The 22522-nt window shown below is 38.8% G+C and overlaps 1 protein-coding gene across 2 annotated transcripts; it reads left to right on the top strand.

The window, feature by feature from the left end:
* The first annotated feature begins 375 nt into the window (after window positions 1-375).
* On the top strand, window positions 376-18917 carry LOC101174150 (protein phosphatase 1 regulatory subunit 14C). Of its 2 annotated transcripts, none has more exons than XM_020714458.2 (4): window positions 376-679; window positions 13862-13945; window positions 15095-15159; window positions 16705-16812. In XM_020714458.2, exons 1-3 carry the CDS (start codon window positions 461-463, stop codon window positions 15149-15151), a joined length of 360 nt encoding a protein of 119 aa, XP_020570117.1. In that variant the 5' UTR covers window positions 376-460; the 3' UTR covers window positions 15152-15159; window positions 16705-16812. The 2 variants fall into 2 exon arrangements, with proteins under 2 accessions (XP_020570117.1, XP_004083755.1); XM_004083707.4 differs by having other exon boundaries at window positions 381-679; window positions 15095-15127; window positions 16705-18917.
* The last annotated feature ends 3605 nt before the right edge of the window (window positions 18918-22522 follow it).

The following is a 22522-nucleotide window of genomic DNA, read 5'->3' as shown; positions in this document are numbered from 1 at the left end:
TGACCACCAGATGGCGCAGCGAGGCGTGCACGTGGAGCTCCATGTTTTCTGGAAAATGGATTTACCAACACCCTTTCTCGTCATAATTTTTCTTGGATTACTGATTAAATAATTACTAATTTTATGAAAAATCCTATTTTCATGTTCTTTTATATTTTTTTTATTTGGCTGTAAAAAATATGTGTGAAAAAAAACAGTATTTTTATTGAAAAACTTTGATGGTGTGAGTTAATTGTGTTAAAAAACGTTTGCTTCAGTTATTTTTTTCATTTTGAATTTTTTTCCTATTTACATTGAGTCCACAAAACACGCCCCCCCAGTGTTGGCTCCGCCCCCCTCCGTCCCCGGCGCTGTGCTTTAAATAGCAACTGTTTAAAAGCTCCTCACATTCTCCAGTCTGCCGTGCAGCACCCCGTTCATTCACACATTTCTCTCTGACCAGCTTCCTCTTCATCCCGTCATGTCCGCGGCCAGCACCGAGACCAGCGCGGGGAGCCGCGTCTTCTTCCAAGGTGCGCCCGGGGTGGGCTGCGTGGGGTCCGGCCCCATCAATGGGGAGGATCCGGTCCAAAAGAAGCAGGGCAAGGTGACGGTCAAATACGACAGGAAGGAGCTGCGGAAAAGACTGGTGCTGGAGGAGTGGATCATTGAGCAGCTCAGTGATTTGTATGACTGCGAGGTGAGTCTAGAAGTCACAGAGCAGCTTTTGGGCGCTTTCTGCACCAGTTTCTTCAAAATACACAGACAGAATGAAGAAGGGCACAACCGGAATGACTGGTTTTCTTTTAATTATAGTCTTAGTCATTAGGAACCTGCCTTTTGAACACTGTAGGATCCCAATCACCCTGATAAATTCCTATTTAGTCTTTTCTCATATAATATTGGATTGATTTTAAACTCCTATAAAGAAGACGAAAATGCGCACCGTTGCGACTTGCGCTTTTTACGCACCAATTGTATGGCTTTTTTGAGCTCGGCGCGTAATTCTAGTGATTTGGATAAAAAAAAAACTGGAGCAGCACAATTCTTGCCTGCATTCACTGCGATGGTTGTTGATCTGTCAACATGATCCTGGAGAGCAGAACCACAGCTCCTCGTTTTGATGACATGCGGTGCCACTCTTTGGACGTTTCAGTACAGATATATATATATAGATATACATATATACATATATACATATATATACATATACATATGACCTTTGAAGCACATTTCACGATCCTAACGGTTTCATCTGTCGACCCATATTATTGGCAGCCGAATAATTGCGCGCCTTCATGTCCATTTGTTTGACATTTGGAGGGCGGAAAGCTTAGATGGAGCTCAGCAGCGATTTAGTGATTTCTAAGGTAAATGTGCGCGGGATTGTACGCGTGCGTGCCACACAGTATGCTGCCATGCAGAGCCAAGACAAGGGGGAGGGGGATGGAAACGAGGAAAGAAGGGCAGTGGGTTAAAAGATGTGCTGATGCTGTGACTCTGCTCGTCAGCCAATCACCTCCTCCGACTCTGAGCCCCCTCCTCACAGCTGGGGGGTCTGCACAAACACATTGGGAGACATAGGTCTGTCGCCTCCGACTCAATGAGTCTGAAGTGAATCTCCAACTGTGAGCGCATCTCAAAGAAGGGGGGGGGGGAAGGTGTGAGTGCACCTGCAAAAGCATGTGGTTAATAATTCATGCGTTTTCTTTCTATTGAGCCTTTTCACAGTAAAGACCAACATCAAAGCTGGTCTGCTAGCAGAAAAATGCACACATTTCTCTTTGATTTGAGCCAAACTGGAGTGCATGTGTGCACAGCTTTAAGGATTTTTCTTTCCAAAGAAATGTGTACTCAAGGTTAAATTCTGAAATGCATAAAAAAAACACTGGTGGTTGTTGATTTCCATCTGAAAGCTGCCATCTTCAAGAGGGCAGACTGGTAAGTTGGTCATTGTTGCTGTGCCTACATTGACCTAAAAAAACGTGACATTTGCAAAAGCTGGGATTTCACCAGTCTGCTGTTTTCCATTCAAGGCTTCCTGGGGCTTCATCTAAATGCAAATGATTATTTAGGCAAACCAGTTACATTCACATGGAAGCTCTGCTGTGATCTTAATTGCTTTGTGAAGTCTTTTAGGAGATACATTCATGATTTGTTTTCCACTCAGAAAACTGGATATGATCACATGACCTGGCCATGGCCCTCTGATAGGTGGATGCTAAGAGCGCGGTGTTGATGTTTTGGTGTCAGTAAATATTTGACACATTGTCATTTGAGTTCATGGTTAAAGCCATCTTTCATCTTATCATCACTTAAACATGTGAATAGATGGAGGTTGGGGGGTGTTTGAGCAGGTGCTTTTACAGCTTTACTGAGTCTGTTTTCTCACATGACTGTGAGCAGGAAGTCACACCTTCACGCCTGTAAATAGCTCCACGCTGAAACCTGAGATGTACACAAGGATGTGCTGTGTGTGTGTGTGGTGTGTGTGTGATTGAGAAGAAGGTCAGCTTCTGCATCGGTTTCATAGAAAACTGGATACTCAAGTGGAGATGGGTGTTTGTGTCGGACTGGCTATGCTGATGTAACAAGGATGAAAAGGGGAGGTGTTAAACCACTGATCACTTGGTTTTATGTTCACGGATAAACAATATATAATTTGTAAAAAAAAAGCTTTAAAAGCATTTATTTTTGTGGTGGTTTTCCAGTTCAGAATGGCAACGGAAAGTGTTTGAAGAGTTGTGACAACTCTACACGTCTCCTCTTTTTTTTTTTTTTTTTTTTTTTTTGAGTTTTGCACCACCAGGCTGCACGGTGGCACAGTGATTAGCGGCAGTGGTTGGTGCTCTTGCCTCACAGCAAGAAGGTCCCCGGTTCAAGTCCCAGCTGGAGGACCTAAAACAGAACATCAATGGGGGACCTTTCTGTGTGAAGTTTGCATGTTCTCCCTGTGCATGCGTGGGTTTTCTCCATGGGACTATGGCTTCCTCCCACCTTCCAAAAACATGCTTCATAGGTTAACTTGTTACTCTAAATTGTCTCTATAGGAATGAATGTGGCTACCTAATAGAAGATTAATGAAAAAAAAGGTTTTGCACCATAAAAATTAAAAAAAATCTTGGGAAAATCAAGTAGGCTTTTTTCACACAAAATCTGTATTGAGGTGTGTTAAAAATTTGATTTTCCCTGGCTTCAGTATTTCTTGTGACACGTGAACTTTGTGCCAGTCAATGGCAATGTCATGGCTTATAGCAGTAGATTATTCATGTCTGCAATTTTTTTTGTCACAAGGCGAATAGTTTCATAGCTGCTGTTTGGCTATGTTATGTTTTTTATTTTCTGTCGCAGGACATGGGCCTCAACAAATAGAAAACATTTTTCATGATATCCATTTTGAGCCTGCAGCCCAAGCATGCCATTTTTCAGGCCAGCCAACAGTGCTGCAGCACAGCACCAAGCCAATTGTTCTGTATCTGTAAACGGAGCGAGATCGATCACAGCAACACAAAAACTGACTTTTAGGGTCAAATGCGCCCTGGCACACAATGAATGAGCAGACCCTAAACTTGCAGCACATCACACACTCAAAAAGCCTCTTATTTGGGGCAGTGTTGTACACACACAAAACATGGCAAGAAAATAACCTGGCTTATTGATTAGCCTGTGATGATGGAAACTCATCCTCTTTAGCTTGCTTTTTTTCACAAAACCACAAGCAGCTGGCTGCTGTAATAATTTGCAGCATTTACATCCTGTCTCTGGATTGACACTTCTCGAAAAATAAAGCTTGATATATATTCAAGTCAAGTTATTCCTATCATGTATAACGCCCTGTCTCTATTCTCTATTGCTAGTCATCTCTGGTTGGTAAGATACCAAACAATTAAAGCAAAGTAAAGAAAAGTGACTGAAAGACAGTAAAAGGTTGCACTGTAGTTCCTAAAAAATAAAAGCATTTACAGTACTATATTGGTTTGGCAGTCCCTTGCCCATTTTGGCTGTTTTTGTTCATAAACAATGAAGAGAACAAAGTCTTTTAAAGAATACTGAGATGTAAATGGACTGTCAATGAAAACACGCTGCAACGTGAGAGACTTGGCTGGATTGGATTGGATTGCAGCTTAATGCTGAGGTCAAGTTTAGGTGATTAAAAGGAAGAATGTGTCAGCAGCTTGTTGATGAATCTGTCTGAGAGCAATCGATGAGGCTTGTTCAGAGCTTTGGACCGTCTTCAGCTGTCGAGTAAATCCGCTGTAGAACTGGAGTCTTTGTGGCGTGTTATGTGTTATTCGGGGCTGCCGTGGTGCAGCAGTAGGGCGGTCAACCCATGATTGTAAGATTGCAGGTCCGATTACCGCCTTGCACGCCCATGAGTCGATGTGTCCTTGGGCAAGACACGTAACCCCACCTTGCCTCTGTTGGGAGGCTGGTGCCAGTGTTCGGCAGCGGGGCCACCACCAGTGTGTGAATGTGTGTGTGAATGGGTGAATGGGTCTGTGACTGTAAAGCGCTTTGGGCCTTGTAGGTAGAAAAGCACTATATAAGTATACGCCATTGACCATGTGGGGATTGTTGCAGATGAACATCAGGAGAGGTGGAGCCAAATCTGATACCACTCAATTACAGACACTGCCCTAAAGGGGCATGTTTGCCTTTAATTTTTGGCAGGGGGGCCTGATGTTATTGCATTGGTCTTTGGCAGACACGGGGTAGTTTGCAGCTTGGGGCACTTTCCATGAGCCAATGAGCATGAAAACAAACTCACAGGTCAGTGTTCATATCTGGACCAAATGGAGCAAAGAGAACCCAGAGAGCAAGTCATTCGCTTTCTTTCTTTTTTTTCTTTCTTTCTTTCTTTCTTTCTTTCTTTCTTTCTTTCTTTCTTTCTTTCTTTCTTTCTTTCTTTCTTTCTTTCTTTCTTTCTTTCTTTCTTTCTTTCTTTCTTTCTTTCTTTCTTTCTTTCTTTCTTTCTTTCTTTCTTTCTTTCTTTCTTGTTTTCTCCCTTTCTTTCATCTCAACATTAAATAATTGACAACAAAATCGGGGTCCCTGTCCCTCGACTTCTTCTCCTTTAACCTATCCTCCTCTCCTTCTCCTGTGACTTAGTCAATAAAATCTTCCTCTTGCTTATCTTTCATGTGTTTCTCACTGAGAAACAAGAACTCCCATGTATCATGTGAGCCCCCTATCGCAGCAGAGAGCTGCAATTTAAGCCCACGTCATCCGCATGGTTCGATAGCACGCACATTAGTGATGTTTTACCACCAAAGATACTAGATATAGTGCACATGTGTGCACCCAAATAAAATCATGCTGACGTTATTCCATCGGTTTTATCAGAACGGCTACCATTAATGTAATTACAGCAGCCAGACAGATTTGCCTGTTAGAAGATTAAGCCTGTTATTTTTTTATTTATTTTTAGGGAATGACCCTGATTTGTCTATGGATCCGATGAGGAAGGTCATCATGCTTAGAAAGGGGGACATTAATTTAGAAGCCATTTAAGTCCCGCAGACAAAAATAGATTCCCTGCCGACTGGCTGTGTCTGCAAGCACGTCAACACATTTCACACACATGCATCTGCTTCTGATCAAATCACGGGTGTTGACAACGGGGCCTCTCAGCAAGCTTGCACACATCAGCAGTCAAGGGAGTTTAAATCCACTGCAGCGATGAGAGCATCAATATCAAAAGGTAAGGTTAAAGGTCAAAGTCTGCTAAAGTCTGAAGCTATGGGAACACTGGGCATGTGACTCACGTTCATAAATGCGTTAAACGCGGGTTCTTGAACGTGCATTTAGACCGTGGTGTTCATACTGGACAAGCAGGGGACAGGCGGTTCTTTTTCTACTGTTTACCCCTGCATGTCCGCCACCTACAGTTGGAAGAGGTTTGGTGCAAAATGTCAAAGCGGTGCAAATCTTGCTCCAGATTTTGTCTTTCGTAGCTCTATACCAATTTTTGAAAGATCGGGTGTCAAATAATTCTGGCCGTACACAAGCTGCTGTTATTGATTTGTCCTTCAATGTCCGTCAATGTTTAAACCATTGACACTACTGTGAAATAAAAGGGAAGCGTTCCATGCATAACTACCAAATCTTTGTCTCTCATTGGTCACAGTTCCACCTGGTTTAACTTGTTTTGTACCCAGAGCCTGAAAATACACTAGTTGTAGAAGAGTAGATTTGCATTAGAGTTTTGAACATGGAAGCCCAAACCGCATGTTAACACGCCGTTAAACCATTTACGTAGACTTTTCATTGTAAGTAGCAGCTCGATCTCTCGTTGCAGAGGGTGGTGTGAGCGTAGCTTTAGGCATTATGAAATGTTACCCTTCAAACTTTGATTCACTGGGTCTGCAACGAGAAATACAATACAGGTCCAATTTTTCATCAATATGGAGCTTCAGTTAAATGATAGACTGCACAGATCAGCTGCACAGCCTGGAAGTTCAAGAACACAAGAGTCAAAGAAAGCTTCAATGAAAGAGATGCCGACCTTCTGACTTTTCACACTGACTGTCTTGTCCCAATGTTACTATTAATTAATTGGCTGTGTACAAACACAGACTCACTCTTTGTGACAGCGCTGCTAGAGCATAAAGGATACTGCTGTCATCATTCATCAGGAAGAAGACGGCTAAGATGCTCCTTTGATTCTGCTTCTACTTGCCTCCTGGCATGTACAATCTCCCCACTGAATAGTCATGCAAACTCTTTAAACTTTCATGAAAATTATGTAAGTTCTGCATATAGTCGCACATTTCACAACAGGATGGATGAAATACTCTCATTTAATGTGTAATCTGTTGTAAAATAGCCTTTATCAAACAACACACTGTCTTATATCCAAGTGTGTTTGACATCCAAGGTTGGGTTTTCTTTGACCAATGTGAACAAGCAAACCATAGGGCTTCATGGGAGCATAACACAACACAACACAACATAACATAAGATGCACAATGGAGGATTTGTAATGGCTTTTATTTGACAAAAGGGGAGGAGGGGAGGTAGGGACCAAGGTTGGGCCAAAGGAATGAAATAAATAGAATAAAACACCGCCCAACTATCTCTAAAACAAAACAATTAAGCAAAAGACTCTGCACTTCCCTACAAAAAAGGATCAAAACTTACAATAGGTGGCACCAACCAACTTAGCTAGTACAAACCCTAAGAGAAGGAGGCAAATCAAATCTTTCTAAGTCAACATTTGAGTAACTATCTGATCTGAGTACACCCTAAATTTCTATATCTATAGATTTAAATAGAGAAAAGATCATAAAAGTAATATAACTACTTTACAGTCACTGTGCTTTTGGCTTGGCTTTACTCTGAGTTGCACAAGCAGGCTGAGGCATTGGTATATTTTTGTCATGAAGCAATCGAGGGTAATGTTTCAGTTTCCACTGTTTCCTCCACAGCTCATGAGGCTAATGGTTACCCAGCAGAGCAGAGTGGTTACCAGACGGTACCTTTTGCTTTCAGAGAGCTGGATTTTCCTACCAGGCTCACTGCGTGTACAACAATTTAAAGCCTCCAAAAGATCCAGCTTGCATGGTATTTTAAAAAACAATGTGTAAAAGCTAATAGTAAGCAAGGTGTTACATACTAAATAACCTTTTTAATAATAGATTTTTTTATGAATGACTGCTTAAGACAATTGCAAAGATGAAGAAAGCTTTTTCAATTAACATTCAGTTTAACCCAATAATGCTCTTACTAGTTTTCATGCACTGGCTGGTTGCTTTTAAAAACAGAAGTATTGATTTTTTTTTTTTTCTTGAAGTGCTTTACCATCAAGGTAAAGGTTTGATTTGGCCCCAGTGTTCAAAAAATAGCCTCAGGGATGAACCGTCTGCCTGGTAAATAAAGTAAAGCAGTTCTGTCCTGCAAAATCGCAAAAACTGCCAGAAAGAAAGGTTGATGTTTTTGGAACTAAGACGTTCATGGATCTAGTCGTCTACAAGCGGATGCATCAGAATGGTGCGGAGCAGGGAGCTTGTGACCTATCCAGCGTATTTAATACATCACAAATTATCTCTTTTTAATAGCATTGTTTTCATCTGTTCCTGATTCACAAGAACTTGACAAAAGAAATACTGTACTCAGAAATAAAGACCCCTAATGGGCCATTGAAGAAAAAAAAAACTGAAGTAAAAAAACCAAAACATTTACGTAAAGAAAAAATCTAATGGGTGCGCTCCGGATACTATGGTTTTTGACATGTCTACAAAGAAATTGCAACTTTGCTTGCTTTCCGTCACAATTACATCATCTGTGAACGTCATCTTAAACAAGTTTTAAAGTCACACAGTTTGTTTAAAAAAAGGGTCCAAATTATATCTGGCATTTGGATTCTTACGACAAACTAAAGCCATTTGTAATTTGTATTAATGGCTGTTAGTAACTGGTGAAAAAAAAAAAAAACTTTTTTTTGTGCTTCAAATTTTTTTTTTTCTTCAATGGCACTTTAGGGGATCCGTGCAGAATTACCATTTTAAGCTTAACTTTCTTTATTTATGTCCTCCATCATGAGGAAAATTCCACAGGAACATGTTAAAAACACCTAAAACCCATTTTATCATAGTGGGTCAATAACAAAAATAAAATAGGTTAATTTTGTTTGTCTTTTTCAAAGCGGATGTATAAGAATGAGTGTGGAGGTAGCAGCCACAAGCTTTTTATATAAACCTTGTGGGAGGGGCTTGTTCCTGAAATGAGGTCCATAAGAATTAAACTAATTTGCATAAATCTTGGGCTTAGTGATGAGGAGGTTTTTTACCATCATGTCATCTAAGGGGGACATCATCTTGGAGTCAACTAAGTAAAGCTCTGAGAAGTTTATGCATTTCGTACAAAATCATCTAGATTCTGTGAACCACACGGAATCCTGGAAGCAGCAAAGAAACCTCCATAAAAAATGAGAGCTATTAAAATAACCCTAAAGATTGAACTAAACATTTTGAAGACTCATTGTGATACATTACTTTTAATTGCACTTTCTGTCTGAGGATGACTTGTGCCCTCCAGCTCTGTTTTTCTACCTTTGGTTCCCCTCTTTGATACCCTGTCCTCTGGAGTACTGCTGAATCAGCGTGGGAAAGAGCTTTTTGCTGCAGAAGCTGACTGCAAAATTAAGCAAAAAACAAAGTCACATAATCTGTTCTGTATGGATTCAGCACAATGCAGTGCTGGAGGGCAATCAGGAAGTGATAGAAATGGATAGAAGGAATCATTTAAAGACTTGTGTCTGTCTTTGGACATGAAAATCCTAACAAAAACCTTTACAGCTGCTTAAGTCATCTGACTCTATCCTTTATCATGGAGTAGTTTTTGACTCACCCTTCATTAACTTGGTCTCAAGGGATAAATCCATCCCACCTCGAGCTTTCCATCACTTTGATGTGAAAAACGATGGCAGCCAGAAAAGAGGAACAAAAGATGAGGTGCAGGGTTTTAGTGTTGCGCAACCCTCTTCCTTCGCTTCTGCATCATCATCACAATGACCCAGTTATCTGTTTGCTTTCCATCTCCTTCTATTTTACATGCTCCTCTTGTATTTTGCTAATCACGACTTATTTTTATGAAACATCTCTGTTTTGATGTTGTTCTGTTGGTTTCCATAGTGAAATTCTGCAGAACTCGCAGGTTTGAGCTCTGCAAAAGCTTCCAACATGACTGACATGTTTCAACTATTTGTTCAAAGGTTGTAGAATCCAGACGGAAAAAAAGTTCATATTTCTGTGCAGCCTCTTTCTATTCTTCTGCATGCAGAGCAATCATGCAGTACTGATAGAAAACCTCTTGTGTTATGCCACCAGTGCAGATTTTCCATGCGAAGATTCCAGTCTTTACAGTGTTTTCTTCTGTTTTTGATTTGATCTGGGCAACTAGGTATTTCAATATGCTATTCCATATTTTCTCTCAGAAAACATTTTGTAATATATTTCAGTGTCAGATATTCATGATTAATGACATCAATAAGTGGAAAATGTTATCTTTAAAACAGGAAATGGAATTTTTGTTTGTCATTTAGTCCAGAAAATGGCAAACATCAAATCCAAAATTTATTAAAAATTGAGGCAGAAAACTAGTTTTGGTTGTTTTTGCATAAGTGAGAAAGAGACCACTTCTGTTCTAATAAACTAGTTGTTCGAGTTCATACAAAAGCAACTATATATAGAAATGACAGTGAATAGGTTTTTTGAATGAAGTGATTGCCCGACTCTTTGTTGGAGGAAAGTATTTGAATAGATTTTGACTGCAGTTTGTTTTGAATCTCAGGGTCGGGCCGCTTGCTTTAGCTTTGATTTCACCTCATCTCAGACGGAGCAGACTGACAATGCTGGCGGCTGTTGAGCCGTCAATGAAAACAAGTCTGACACACACGAACAGCACTGGCACACAGAATACACAGAAGGCCAACCTTCTCTCAGTTTTTCTCTCAGCTTTTTGCTTACTTGCTGGCTCTCACGCCATCGTCCTTAAAACACAGTTGTTGTTGAACAGAACACATTTTGTTCAATCTTATTAGTTTACATTTTGGTTTTGTCTTTTTTTTTTTTTATGTGTCCACCTCTTTCTTGCAGTGAATTTCTGACACGGAAAAGGATTTCCTTCCACAGCATCTCCCTCATTGTTTATCTGCATGCTGTTTCTGTGTATTTTTTGCCACAGAAGCACAGGCCCTTTCCAACAGGACATTGAGAGTGGCCGAGGTTTCTGTGTATATGTGCCTGTCACTCAGCATTTGCATGTAGTTGGCAGCTGCCTGCAGCAATGCTTCACACACAGACTGTGTTTTTGTAGTCATCACCAGTCGCAGTGATGGAGGGTGACGGATTGCCTGCTGACTGGAGGAATGGTCAGGGACACAAACACACAGTGAGTGATGGCACAGGCGGACGGACAGACAGCTTTGTCCTTTGGCCCTCAAACCTTTCAGGAAGTAACTCAATAAGAAATTGAATCTCTCGAGAGACCTTTCTAATCCCCTCTCTATTATTATTTTTAACCCTCAAAAAAGGATGCCTCTTTCTTCATACATCTCACTCTTGATCAGGGACATGATGCTCAACCTGTCAAACAGTAGATGACTGTACAAACTTATTAAGTCCAAATGTAACAAGTGTTGCTTACGGGTCTGAGTTTTTACTGGTGTTATTTTTATTTCAGAATAAAACTCACTCCTCTTAGTATTGTATTTCTAGAATAAAATAAGAAATATCATAGCTTTTCTGGTTAAGAGTTTGGAAGGATCTTACTAATAAGATGCGGAAAAAAAGTTCAAATGGTTTTTGTCATATTATTGTTTTAAAACATGAGTACAAGACTCAGGATTCAAGTGAATTTTTTTACAAAGTTAATTATCTTTCCCCAAATTTTGACAAAAAGTTTTAACATTAGTCCAATTTTTAAAAAATATTTGCCAAGAAAATAGTAAAGAACATTTTTTGTCTTTTCTTTTATAATTTTATTTTTAATGTGTCAACCATATTTGTCTATGTTGACTCATTATAATCAAACTAGTGTGTTTTATTTTGGTTTCGCTTTTATTTGTGGCATTTGTAAAATTATTTTACTATGTCACTGATTTTATATTTTGTTATTTTACTTTTTCATGGTTTTAACCTTTTTTTGTTTGTTTTGAGTTTTTTAATTTATGGCGCATTGTTTGACAGTGGTCGTTTTAAGGGACCATATAAATAAACCTGATTTCATTTGAACATAAATTGTGTCCTTAACTGCAAAAAGAAGAAAATTGTCCAGTTTTTTTCCATGTATGTCTACCCTTGATCATATTTGGACTTTGGGAATGTGCCACATATGATTCAGTTTAAACAATGCTTAATTCAGGTTTATTGCAATGAAAGGGTGACTGCTTAGCTTTTTTAGATCGTTTTTAAGGTTTACTGTGACCTGAAGTGGTTAGTGCTAGCATACATAATGGCTTAAGAGTATCTATTTCATCTTCATGTCAGAGGGCATAAATACTTTCCAGATAGCAGTCATCTGGACCACTCCCAATACCCAAGCAGAAGGTCTTACTCAGTTCATTATACTACAATATGAGACCCTCACAACATGTCTCAGATCCCTGCGTCAACCTCTGTTCGCCTCCAAACAGCTCTTTTCTTCTTTTACACAGTGCATTTGCATAAAACCCTAGCTCTGTTGCTCTTATGAAAACACAGTCACATAAAAATGTGACACACTTTGATATATGTAGCCGCATTCCCATCTCTCGCTGCCTTTTATTGTCAAGTTGCTCATAGGGGGGTGGTTCAGATCAAGACCCTTTTCTAGAGACATTTCAGAGGAGAAGGTTGAGGGGGAGGCTTGTTTGAAGAAGGTCGGAGATGTTTAATATGCTGGATGTGTTAATGTCCCTTAAGACCTCAGGAATAAGGATGTAGATGTTGAAGTCTTGTGTCTACATGCAGAAATCAAATGTTTGTCAGAAAAGGCAGCTAGATTTTAGAGTATTTATTAGGTAAATATTTATTTCCATGTGTATAATATACATTTGTTTAACTTTGTATTAATGAAGCTGTGGAATGGTGATCTAAATCCAGTTTTATGCACATCCACCCACCTACGCAAAACTGAACGCAGTGACTGAGCTTTGATGCTGGAAGCCAAAGTCATCCTGGTTTTTTATGTTTTAATATCACTCTGTGCTCCTGGCTGAAACACACACAGGACCTACACACAACGCTTTCACATGCACACAAGAGGACATTTCTTTTCTTCTTTTAGGTAAATGTGAGCCAGAAGAAAACCTACCATTTTGGTCAGTGAGTGGTCTGAATTTACTGACAGCCATCAAATTGATCACATTTAGTCACATATAGAGCTTCCACATTTGTCTATATATTTATATAAATTCTAAAAACTAGAAAGCCGGTTTTGTATTCTTGCACACAAAGCCACACACAAACACAAAGAAGCACACAATATGAATAATAAAATTAACTGAGCAAACAGAAACTATAATTTATACAGGTTTGTTAAAGGCTTGTTTTGTGGAAAGGTCAATGGAGGTTATAAAAATGTATAGATATTTCTTTTTAAATTTTCTCATGATGGAGGACATATATAAAGGAAAATTAAGCTTAAAATATGAGAATTTCTTTGTACAAATTGTTGTGAATCAGGGATGCCATTGGAAAAAACTTGTAGGTGTGACATAAAAGCTACTGCGGCTTGCCGTAGTAGCTTTTACTAAAAGCTCCCTGCTCTGCTCCATTTTGATGCATCCACTTGTACAAAAATAAATCCATGTATGTCAAAACATGTTTTTATGAGATTTTATATTACTATGGCATTCAGGAATTTATAATCCTAACATTGTGTCACAATTATAAGTACCTTATTATATTTAGTTTTGTATACTGTATATATATATATATATATACAAAAAGATACTAAAAAAATTTTGTATTACAAAATACAAAAAAAATTTAAGAGACTGTTATTAAATCATCGATTTCACCAAATGGAAGAATCTGGAAGTTACGTCATGCAGTAGCAGGCGGGAGACGTCGATCCTTCCTTCACGTTTAATCTGCAAAAGCCTTGTGGTGAAGAAAAAAATGAAGCCTTTAAACATCGGTCCTTTGAAGTGGTTGTGAGCACCACTAACCACTGAGGCAGTGAATGACCCAACCCAGTGACATTTCCATCTTATAGTCTGTCTAACAGGCAAATTTACAGCACAATCAGGCTCTTTGGAGAAACTGTGGTTTCAGAGCTCACTTTACACACACATTTTTCCATTTAGCTTTGTTTTTAATTAACTATTTTCTCCTTTTGTTCCATTGATATCGTAATTTATCCCTGTCTCTCAAGTAATGAATTCTTGTTTGTGTTGCAGGAGGACGAGATGCCCGAGGTAGAGATAGATATTGATGACTTGTTGGAGGTGAACAATGACGATGAAAGAGCCAGCAAACTTCAGGTAAGAGCTTTTCCTATTTTACTTTTCATGCACATGAATGAGAATGCTAAACTGTATTCAGAACGGGTTTACATAAAAAGAGCATTAAATGTAGCCCAAAAGCATAAAATGTACTTTAAATACAAATAAACAATAGGTAATAAGAAGCTAAATCCATGATAAATGTACACTGCAGTTATGAATGACTTAGGCAGTGACTCAGATGGCAGAACTTAAGACATGGTTTCAATTCCTTTACGTGAGCGTGTAAGTCAGTAATTGCCATGTTGTTTTTAACTGAAGTCATTAAGCTTGTTCTTGTGAGGACTTTGTGTCAAAGTACTTGTGCTTTGGAACAAACTGGTTTGTCGGAAAATGTTTGCTTGCAAATGAACTGTTACTGCCCCAACAGGCAAACCTGCATCAGTCTAAACGGACACCAGAAAGACAAGGAACACAGTTTATCAGAGCAAGAAAAACCTGGAGCAGTTTAAGGGCAGTGTGAACGCAAGCAGACTTCTCCATGGCATAAGTTAACCAAAGTAAAGAGAATGTGAAGGTTAACCCTTTTACACCGACTCTTTAGATCCAGTGTTGACATTCTTTCAACTACTGTAACTCTTCAACTGTTTACGCAATTAGCGTAATTCCTCCTGATTCTGTCGTGGATAAAAGCTGCTTTGCAGCGATATGCAGTAGGTTAGTAATATGTTAGAAATCGGTGCAAAGTGGATATGAAAAGCCGCTCTTCTCCACATCAGAATCAGCTGATTCACGTTGATCACATAGCAGGTCTAAGAGTTACAGTATGTCAAAGAGCGCGTGTTATTTAGGTGTTGCCGGCAACATCTCTGGTGTTAAAGGGATTAGAAAAAGTTAGAAAATGTTTCACTAGTGAATAAATGCAGTTTTTTAAATCACTATTCCATAGCAGGGCTAGTGTGGTTTTCTGTTCGTTTTGATTTTTCTCCTGGTTGATGCACCTTTTGAGTTTTAAACTACCAGGGTTAGTCTCCTTCTGTTCAACATGACACTTGATCTGCCATCAATCACAAAGCAAATTAGAATAATAGCAGCCTTTGTATATAAAAAAAAACAATACAGCTGTATTTGTTTGAAGACTCTGCTGTAACATGTCTAATCCTTAAAACTATCTTACTTTTTCCACAGGAATCATTAATAGACTGCTACAAACCAACAGATGTGAGTATTTTTTTGTGGCGCTGATCTTCACAGTAAGTAATGTTCTGCAAATCGTCAACGTTTCAGCTATTTTGATATTTAAACACACTAAAAAAAAACAACAACACCCATGTCTTTGTATCTTTCCACTGCCAAAACTGGATTTTATTTTTTTTGGGTGTCTTTGTTTGTATTTATGGGTGTGTGTACATGATGTGATAAATGTTTGGGATTGAATGAGAAGAGTTGAGCTATTAGGGCGATTAAAGGGGTTAAATAGCAATTACGTTACGTCAGTGCATGGCAATCCCATTTAGCTTAAACTTCCCATCAATCATAAGTGAATGTGAGCACTTCTCTTACAGCCACAGCAAGGTCGATGCATAATACTGCAGCGGCATTTAGCCAAGTTAACACATCCAACATCTACGCTGATGCATACTCACCTGGTCCATTGTTGTACACCCCAACAACAGATCTTGTCACGATATCTTGGTACATTCAATTAAATGCACTTGTGTTCTTCATTTATAATGTAAGTCTGCCTATACCATAACCCCACCGCCACTACGGGCCACTCGATAACCTGATCAGCTCTTTCCCAAGAAAATGTGTCGCACTGTATGAGCCAAATGGTGGTCACACCAGAAACTGACCGGTTTTCTAGAGTGTGGTAAAAGAGTACCTGACGATAGCATCACCCGTTTGCCATTAGTGCGTGAAATTTACATTAGCCGTACTAATACTTTTACGATACACAACAATTATAAGTTCCATTTTAAATGCTGGCCTTTCATGCCTCAAGGAAACTGCAAGACACCCTTTGACTCACATTAAGATGCAGACACTTCTCTATATGACCCGCTGCTGCCCCGGACAGCCCCTGTACAGGTCAACCCCCGTACAGGTGCTTGTGACTGTACCTTAAGCTATAGCATTGTAGCTGGAGCTATGAATGTAAAGTAGTGAAAAAATTACCCGTGCTTACCAGTTTACTTGTTAAGGTAGCTACAAGTGGACATTTAACTGAAACCAGGTGCTCCTTGAATGCATTCCCAACCTATAAAAGTAAATAATTACCAAGTAAGCAATTTAAAGTTTACGATAGCCATAAGTAGACATTCTGGGCTGCCCCCCCCCAAAAAAATAAATATGTCTAACATTCTTTAGCTCATTTAGTATTGTGGCATGAGATTAAGATGCAGAAGGGGGATCTTTCATCAGAAGAACAACCGATGTGACCAAAATAATGTAATTTTCACTATGAAGTTGCTTTTTCACCTAAAATGTAATGAATTGTAAAGTCTACAATGAAACTATTCTGCTCAAGATTTGAATTTAACCAGATAAATATATGCTTTTCTCTGTCTGCACCAATTTAACCTTTAAAATAATCACATAATTACTTAAGTCTACATCATCAAACTGACATTAAGCTGAGTTTAAAGATTAGAGAACTTTGAGCAATTTTGTTTAAACCAGAATCCTTTAATTATCTTTGATAACTGTTTTGAACTGTAAGCATCCTCTGGAGAGTATTTGTATGTGTCGATGGATCTTTTTGTGTGCTAATCCATCACACTTCTCTTTTTCTACAGGATTTTGTTCGCGAACTGCTGTGCAGGATAAGGGGAATGAGGAAACTCAGTGCTCCAACCAAGAAGGGTCTATAATGGCTTCGTAGCAACCATCGACGAAACATTAAGCAACGCCATCTCAGCTCTACCAACTTCATCCACTGAACATGGGCTGTCATCGCACCAAATAATTCATTAGACGATTAATACCTACTTTGCGACTGGCAAACATGTTCCGTTAAATACATAAATTAGCTCTGGCCATTCATGTCACACAAAAAACCATGGTTTATTGTAATATTTGACTGTTATAAGGTAATCATGCTTAACAGAACCAACAAAAGATTTAATAAGCAACGGGAAAATGTTAATTTGAATGTGTCAGAATGGAAATGTGCTTTAATATGGATACCAAGTTATTACTTTTAATACAAAAAGCAGCCATTAAGAAAATAGATCGTGAATCTTGAAAAGTGGTGGAAATGGGTGGGTCTGGATTTGCTGTAGCACTATGTAAAGTGCTTCAGGATTTTGTTGTTTTATAAATGAGGTGTTTTTCTGTTACGTCTCTTTAAATAATAATAACGTATGATATGTTGCAGTTTTTATTGTTTGAATGAACCAAATGTTGTTTCCAGCTGGTTTTGTTAGTGTCAGCCTCCTAAGTAATTGAATTGTTATGTTTTTTAGAAGCCAAACTTCCTGTAAAAATGTACTAAGGTTTTTGCATATTGTTCCTGTAAGCTTACGCAAGATTTAATGGGTTTTGCCTTTTCTTTTTAATATGAGACTGCAAATCACTGTATCATTTGTGGCTTGAAGAGCATGGAATATGTATATTCTTAAGCTTCTTCAATAGATAATGAAAAGTTGGCCATTAGGATTTTTGCTTAAAGCTCCCACATATCTGTTTCTTGCAGTTTTGCAAAGCAATTCTTTGGATAATCGCTGTAAGAGTACTGTGGGTCACTTTCCTCTCTTCTCGGCAGTGATCCTAAAATACTGATGGCCAAAAAGTGAACGCGATTGAGTCAGAACCAAAGGGCGACTTGAAAAACACTGACACTTTGACCTGTTATGGCCTGCTACATCCTAAATCGTATGCATCACCGAGGTGGGTGTGATCCTGCTTTTGAAAAGAGATTAAGCTTGGTAACATGTCTGAAAGGGTACAGAACCATAGGGATTTTTATATAGGATTTAGCAAATATGTTGTAAATTTTAGGTTTAAAAGATTGTTTTAATAATTTACTTTTGTTAATAATATCCGCACCAACATGCTGAAAAACATGTTGGCTCTGGTACAATCACGCCTCCTAATATGGATGGGACTCGGCCCCATTTCATTTCCGAGCAGTTGACGGTAATGTGACAAACGGAAAAGTGGAAATTGAGACATAATTAGCTGTCAAAAACAAACACAGAACAGTTAGATGTTAACATGATTCACACTGGTCCTGCATGCTTGCAACACAGGCACAAACACTAACAATTATCTAATAATCCCTTTTTTGAATAAAAAAATACTTTTTTTTTTACCTGGCTACTATGTACGACTTTTCTTTTGAGGCAACGTGAGTATCACGTTGAATAGAATCCAGGAAATTTTGAAATGGTGCTGTTTTTGATGTTCTTCCCAGAGTCTAGTTATGTAAAAAATGTTTTCCAACATTACCGGAGAAACTTGTCTGTGAGAAATATGTGTGTTGAAAACTCTGTCCTCTTTGTTCATCTTTTTTTTTCATCTCTGTTGGCCTGGTGAGGCTCCATCTCAGTGAAAAAGCACTGTTTATTTAGTTCAAAACTTGATATTTTCTAGTTTTGAACTGAAGCTCATAACTGATGTAAAAGCCATTAGTGGAATTTGAGAACCATCCAAGATTCCTGTAAAGACACTGTCTGGGATTTTCTTTTAAAGAGTTCAGGGCCAAGACGTACACATAAATATTTATGCGATTTCATGTGAGAACTATTTTGAAAGTGACCATATAAGAAAGCTTTATGTTTGCATGAGTTTTTAAAAGTAGCATGTTGAAGGGGAACACTTTCTTTATCTAGAGGTTTTTATTTCACAAGTCTTTTTTTTATTCTATTATTGTTGATATTGATACAATTTGGACTGTTCCATTTTTCAGCAAAATTTGTTTCTGTGTACTCACAATAAGAATAGAGTTTTTTAAAATGTGTTGTAGTGTGTTATTTGGGATTGCTGATAATAAAATGTACAAAACGACTATGTTGGTTGAGGTTATTTCTTGCATGTGTGTAAAGACAATGGAAATGGTTTTAAACACAGCCAATTGGTGAACAAAGCTGATAAACTATTTTTTAAATTATTGCTTATTGCTCAAGTCTTATAAGGTCTCAAAAACTTTGTATATTTCTGAGAAATAGAAAATTCATTTTTTTTCTTTTGAATACTATTTGTGTCTTTAAGTTTGCTATTTAGAGGGTGTTTACAGGACAGCTGCAGGGAGAGATAAAAATGTTAGAAGTTTATTTATGAGTTGAAAATAAATTAATGTGGATTAGTTGAAATCCTCAAAGTCATCATCAGGGACTTAAGCACACAAAAAGTTCTTTTCTTTGAAACTTGGTGGAGTCCATCAGGTAAGTCTCATGAGAAGATAGTAATAGCATAGAAATAGAAAATGGTTGCTTTAAAGGGAAAATGTTGGACAATAATTTAAGATTGTGTTAAACTTAGACACACAGGGCATGGAGGCAGAATGTAGTCTAATAATCATCCATAGGGTGGACACATGCTGTTCTATTTGTGAGGTGATCCAGAGCCTGCACCGCTAGCCTAAATCAGACAATCATTTAATTTCCTCAGCTGTGAAAGTTCAGCTAAAATATTTTAATTTGCATTGATAAATTAAGCAGATGGAAAATCTCTGGATTAAGAGAGAAATAAATTAAGGGGAAAAAGAATCGCCTCAAAAAAATTGCAGACTCTGCAGGTTACCTTAGCGTAAAATGATGAATGGGTTAGGGTCTGGAAGGACCTCATCGGGGCTTTCAGAGTGACTAAAGAAGGTCACTTACCAAAAGCAAAGAAAAGAGTTAAGAGACATGCTGAAGAAAGCTAGTGCTGTAACAGCAGTGAATGCAGATAAATAAACATATGAGGTAAAGTAGCAGAGGACTCTGTAAGGGTAGAGAGCAGAAAATCCAAAATGAACAATAAAACGCAGAGAATAAACAGAATTTACATTGGATGAGGCAAATGAAAGTTATTAGGAAAAGAACAGATACTTTGACTAAATAAACCAAAAAGAAACTAGACCAGATGACCAGGAGAAAATAAACATTAAATTGTTAAACACAAAAAGATTTCTTTGGGAATAAAAAGTTTTTTTAAGGTTGATGTGCATGACTGGTGAAGGTCTATAAGAAATTTTGCAGTGACTGTATCAGATATATTTCGATGAAGACTCTCATTCATCCAGGTTGATTTCATCATAGTAGTGCGTTTAGGAGCTGGACTTAGTTTTTAAAGTTAGAAGACGTTTTCACCTCTTATCCAAAAGGCTTTGTCAAAGAGGTGAAAACGACTTCTAACTTTAAAAACTAAGTCCAGATGACAGCCCCTAAACTCACTATCATGTATCAGCTATATCCATACACAATGGAAAAAGTGCCTAACGCCCCACTCCAATTACATTTTGATCTATTTTCAAAGCGTTCCCAGAGGTCTTTTAATCATGATTATACCATTTTTAGCCAAAGTTTTAAAACCTGTGTTGTTAGGACATAGTTGCTGCAGAGTGTCAGTAGGCAGTTAGAAATTCTCCTCTAAGTTGTGGGTGAAACCATAGTGGAGCAACCCCACCCCCCTCCCCCTCCCCATTGCTAAAAGCTTGGAGCAAGGAGCTTGTGGCTCGCCCAGTGTATTTTCTACATCACAAATAAACTATTTTTCAACCTGTTTTTTTTTTTGTCCGCTCTTGATTCACTACAATTCGAAAAAGAAATTCTTAGAAATGCAATTTTAAAACTTAAGGTCTTAATGCATGTCCTCAATCATGAGAAAAATGGCACAAGAATGTCTTAAAAACACCTCAAACACAATTTTCATCAGCTGTTTTAACAAAATGTATCTTAGTCAGACTGTCTATGAGGAAGCCAACGAGAATGTTTTTCTTCATTTTCCATCCAAGGAATCCATGTCTTAACACATACAAGTATTTTTCCACTAATGTTTCCATGTTTAAGCATGTTTTCGCAGCAGTTCAGCAACAAAAGCCATATCAGAGCATTGTGGTTTCCAGTGTGTTCCTTCTTGTGCAGAAGAGAGAGGCATTAGTTTAGCAGGACACTCCTGTGTGCTGTCTGATTCTGTAAAGAGCTCATCAGGGTATGACATTATTGCTCATTGTGCGCATGAGTAGCCATTCTCTGCCTGTCTACTCCCATATGGAACATCCCACTGGCTTGGTAGATCCTGTTGCTAGGTAAAAAGGGTTATTGATGTCTGACAGAGATCAAGATTGTAGTATAACAGGCAGCATACTAGACTACAATATAACCCGCAATAAACCTATTATTACACTGTCTTGTTTGTGTGTTCTCACAAAGGAGATTTCTAGAAGATGTCAGTTTTATTGTTGATTATTGTGAAAGCACAAAGCCTTTATTTGAGTGGAGACTACAATAATATTCTCCATACTGCTCCATTCCCAAACAGGAATGTGAATTTGCAAAAGTGTGCAGTGCAGCAGAGCAGAGCTGTGTGTGCCTTTAAATTCCGTGACCCACTTTTCACAGCTGGGGCTGCCTGGCATGGTGTGCTCGTGCACGCTGCCTTGAATAATTGGGATTGCAAGGTGAATGTGAGGAGAATAGTTAAGGACAAGAGCCTCCCCCCCTTTCCACCCCTCGCCAGTCTGCAAGTGAGCTTTAGACAGATAGCTGTGCAGCAGTGACTTTCACACCAGCACTGTCCCCAGATTACTGGCGATTAGGGTGTTGGAGTAAAAACAAATCAATGTGAGAGTCAGACAGCTGTTTGTCAGGTAGAAACGTGATGGGGCAAAGGCAGAAGCTGAAAAAGACCCAACTGCAAATTTTGCACCAAAGCAATTCACCGCCCTCCTTCCTGTGAATGGAGTGATCCATCACAGCAGCACCTCACGGAGCCTGAAACAGAGGAAGGGCAGACTGTGAATATGAAAAGACAGATGTCTGGTAAAGGTGCTAAAGAGAGATGAGGCACAGGGGATGCCTGCAGCATCTTTGCAGCACAGTTCTGTGCAAAACAGACAAATCAAGCTCTTTGTCACTCTGTTGGAAGCTGCCCATTCATTCTCATGACAGGTTATTCTGCTGTAGCATCAATGATCTAACAGACCAAAGAAATGGATTTCTGATGGTTTCAAGTATACATACTGGGTGTCTATGTGTGTTGTCCTGCATTGTCACACAGACCTTTCATTTGTTCAGGTTGTGCATTCCCTTCTGTTGTGTAGAACGGGGTTTTTCCTTTTACAAAGTTGCAGAATGTAGCGTGAGTCTGCAGCAAACAGCTGATGTACCTGGATATGGAAACCCATTCAGAAGCGCCTTCATTCCTGCAAATCCCATTTCCAGATCATCGGAATCTTATAGAGCTCAGAGACATCCAACCAGAAAACTCTCGCTTTTTACATCCAGGTATAAAGAAACTGTCAGCCGTGAAGGCAGAGGAGGGGCTAGAGGGGGGAAAGAGGAGGCAGCTGACCCCCAGCAAAAAAAAAGCTTTGCCCCCCTATTTATTGCCCCCCAGATTTTGAGTCAATATTTTTGGTATTGACAAAGATTAAGAAAATATTAAGAAATCATCAATACAAGCTTCTTT

Source organism: Oryzias latipes, chromosome 24 (genome assembly GCF_002234675.1).
Source record: "Oryzias latipes chromosome 24, ASM223467v1".
NCBI classification, from domain to species: Eukaryota; Metazoa; Chordata; class Actinopteri; order Beloniformes; family Adrianichthyidae; genus Oryzias; species Oryzias latipes.
Note: the sequence above shows the minus strand (reverse complement) of the source record. Positions and strands in the feature narration are given on the sequence as shown.

Coding starts and splice junctions, on each gene's coding strand:
- LOC101174150 (XM_004083707.4), top strand. CDS start 461: ATGTCCGCGGCCAGCACCGAGACCAGCGCGGGGAGCCGCGTCTTCTTC. Junction 680..13,861: donor GTGATTTGTATGACTGCGAG/GTGAGTCTAGAA, acceptor TTTGTGTTGCAG/GAGGACGAGATGCCCGAGGT. Junction 13,946..15,094: donor AAAGAGCCAGCAAACTTCAG/GTAAGAGCTTTT, acceptor CTTTTTCCACAG/GAATCATTAATAGACTGCTA.